The sequence below is a fragment of the Bubalus bubalis genome, chromosome 16 (genome assembly GCF_019923935.1).
Source record: "Bubalus bubalis isolate 160015118507 breed Murrah chromosome 16, NDDB_SH_1, whole genome shotgun sequence".
In the NCBI taxonomy this organism is placed as follows: domain Eukaryota; kingdom Metazoa; phylum Chordata; class Mammalia; order Artiodactyla; family Bovidae; genus Bubalus; species Bubalus bubalis.
This window is the reverse complement of record NC_059172.1, coordinates 4,833,510-4,834,717: the sequence shown is the minus strand read 5'-3', so window position 1 is coordinate 4,834,717 and position 1,208 is coordinate 4,833,510. Positions and strand designations below refer to the sequence as shown.

Genomic DNA, 1,208 nt, shown 5'->3' with positions numbered 1-1,208 from the left:
GTTCCTGACCAGCAGTCAGGAAATGGGTTGAGGGGCCAGCTCCAGGCCCTGATAATGATTGGGGCAATGACAACAACAATGAACCCATTCATACCCTTCGTCATCACAGAGCTTATCAGAGCAACCCCAGGCAGTGCAGGATTGGACCTCAGTTCCACCACCTCAACAATATTGACACCAGATAGTCCCACTATAAGAATCCCTACTGGGATTAGAGGCCCATTACCGACTGGCTTGGTAGGAATCATATTAGGCAGAAGCTCTTTAGCCATGCAAGGATTTACAACTGTCCCTGGAGTAATTGATTCAGGCTATAAGGAGAAATTCAAGTAATGATTTCACCCCCAACTAAAACTATACAAATTCATAAAGCACGAAGAATAGCTCAGCTTTTACTTTTACCTTATCACACTGCCATAGGGCACGCTGCTACTCAAAGTGAGAGAAGAAAGAGGGTTTGGGTCTAGTGATATGGTCTTTTGGGTAACAGAGATTACTCAGAAACGCCCTGTGAAAACTATCTTGGTTTCTGGCAAGTCTGTTGTGGGGCTGTTAGATACAGGGGCAGATGTTTCCTGCATTGCTGGGAAAGATTGGCCTAGTTCCTGGCCAACGCATACAACTGAAAATGACTTGGTGGGAATAGGGAGAGCCCAGGTGGTAGCTAAAAGTGCAAAAATATTAGATTGGCAGTTTGAAAATACCTGCGGAACTTTCCAGCCTTATGTAGTTCCTTCACTCCCCTTTGTTCTATGGGGAAGGGATGTGTTATCTCAAATGGGAGTGCTACTTTTCAGTCCTGATGAAAAAGTGCCCTCTCAAATGCTCCATATGGGCTATGATCCATCAGAGGATTAGGTAAACAACGGGAAGGAATAATTGAGCCAATTTGTCCAACCCCTCGACAGCTATGTACTAGACTGGGATATCCAAATTTATAATGGAGGCCATTGTTTTTGCTGCGAACCCCATTACATGGAAATCTCAAGACCCAATGTGAGTAGAACAATGGCCTCTGCCTCAGGAAAAATTACTGGCAGCGAAAATGTTAATTTTTGAACAACTGCAATTGGGACATACTGAGCCCTCCAATAGTCCCTGGAACACTCTTATTTTTGTTATTAAGAAAAAATCTGGCAAGTGGTGACTCTTACAAGATTTAGGAACCCCTCAGAAGAAATGGAGTGGCCATCATGGTCAACAAAAGA

At 44.0% G+C, this 1,208-nt stretch overlaps 1 protein-coding gene across 1 annotated transcript; it reads left to right on the top strand.

Annotated features, from left to right (window-relative positions):
• The first annotated feature begins 471 nt into the window (after window positions 1–471).
• LOC112579605 (endogenous retrovirus group K member 6 Pro protein-like) lies at window positions 472–858 on the top strand. The gene has a single exon (XM_025266325.3). The coding sequence runs from the start codon at window positions 472–474 to the stop codon at window positions 856–858; it is 387 nt and encodes a 128-aa protein (XP_025122110.3).
• Window positions 859–1,208: the final 350 nt, after the last annotated feature.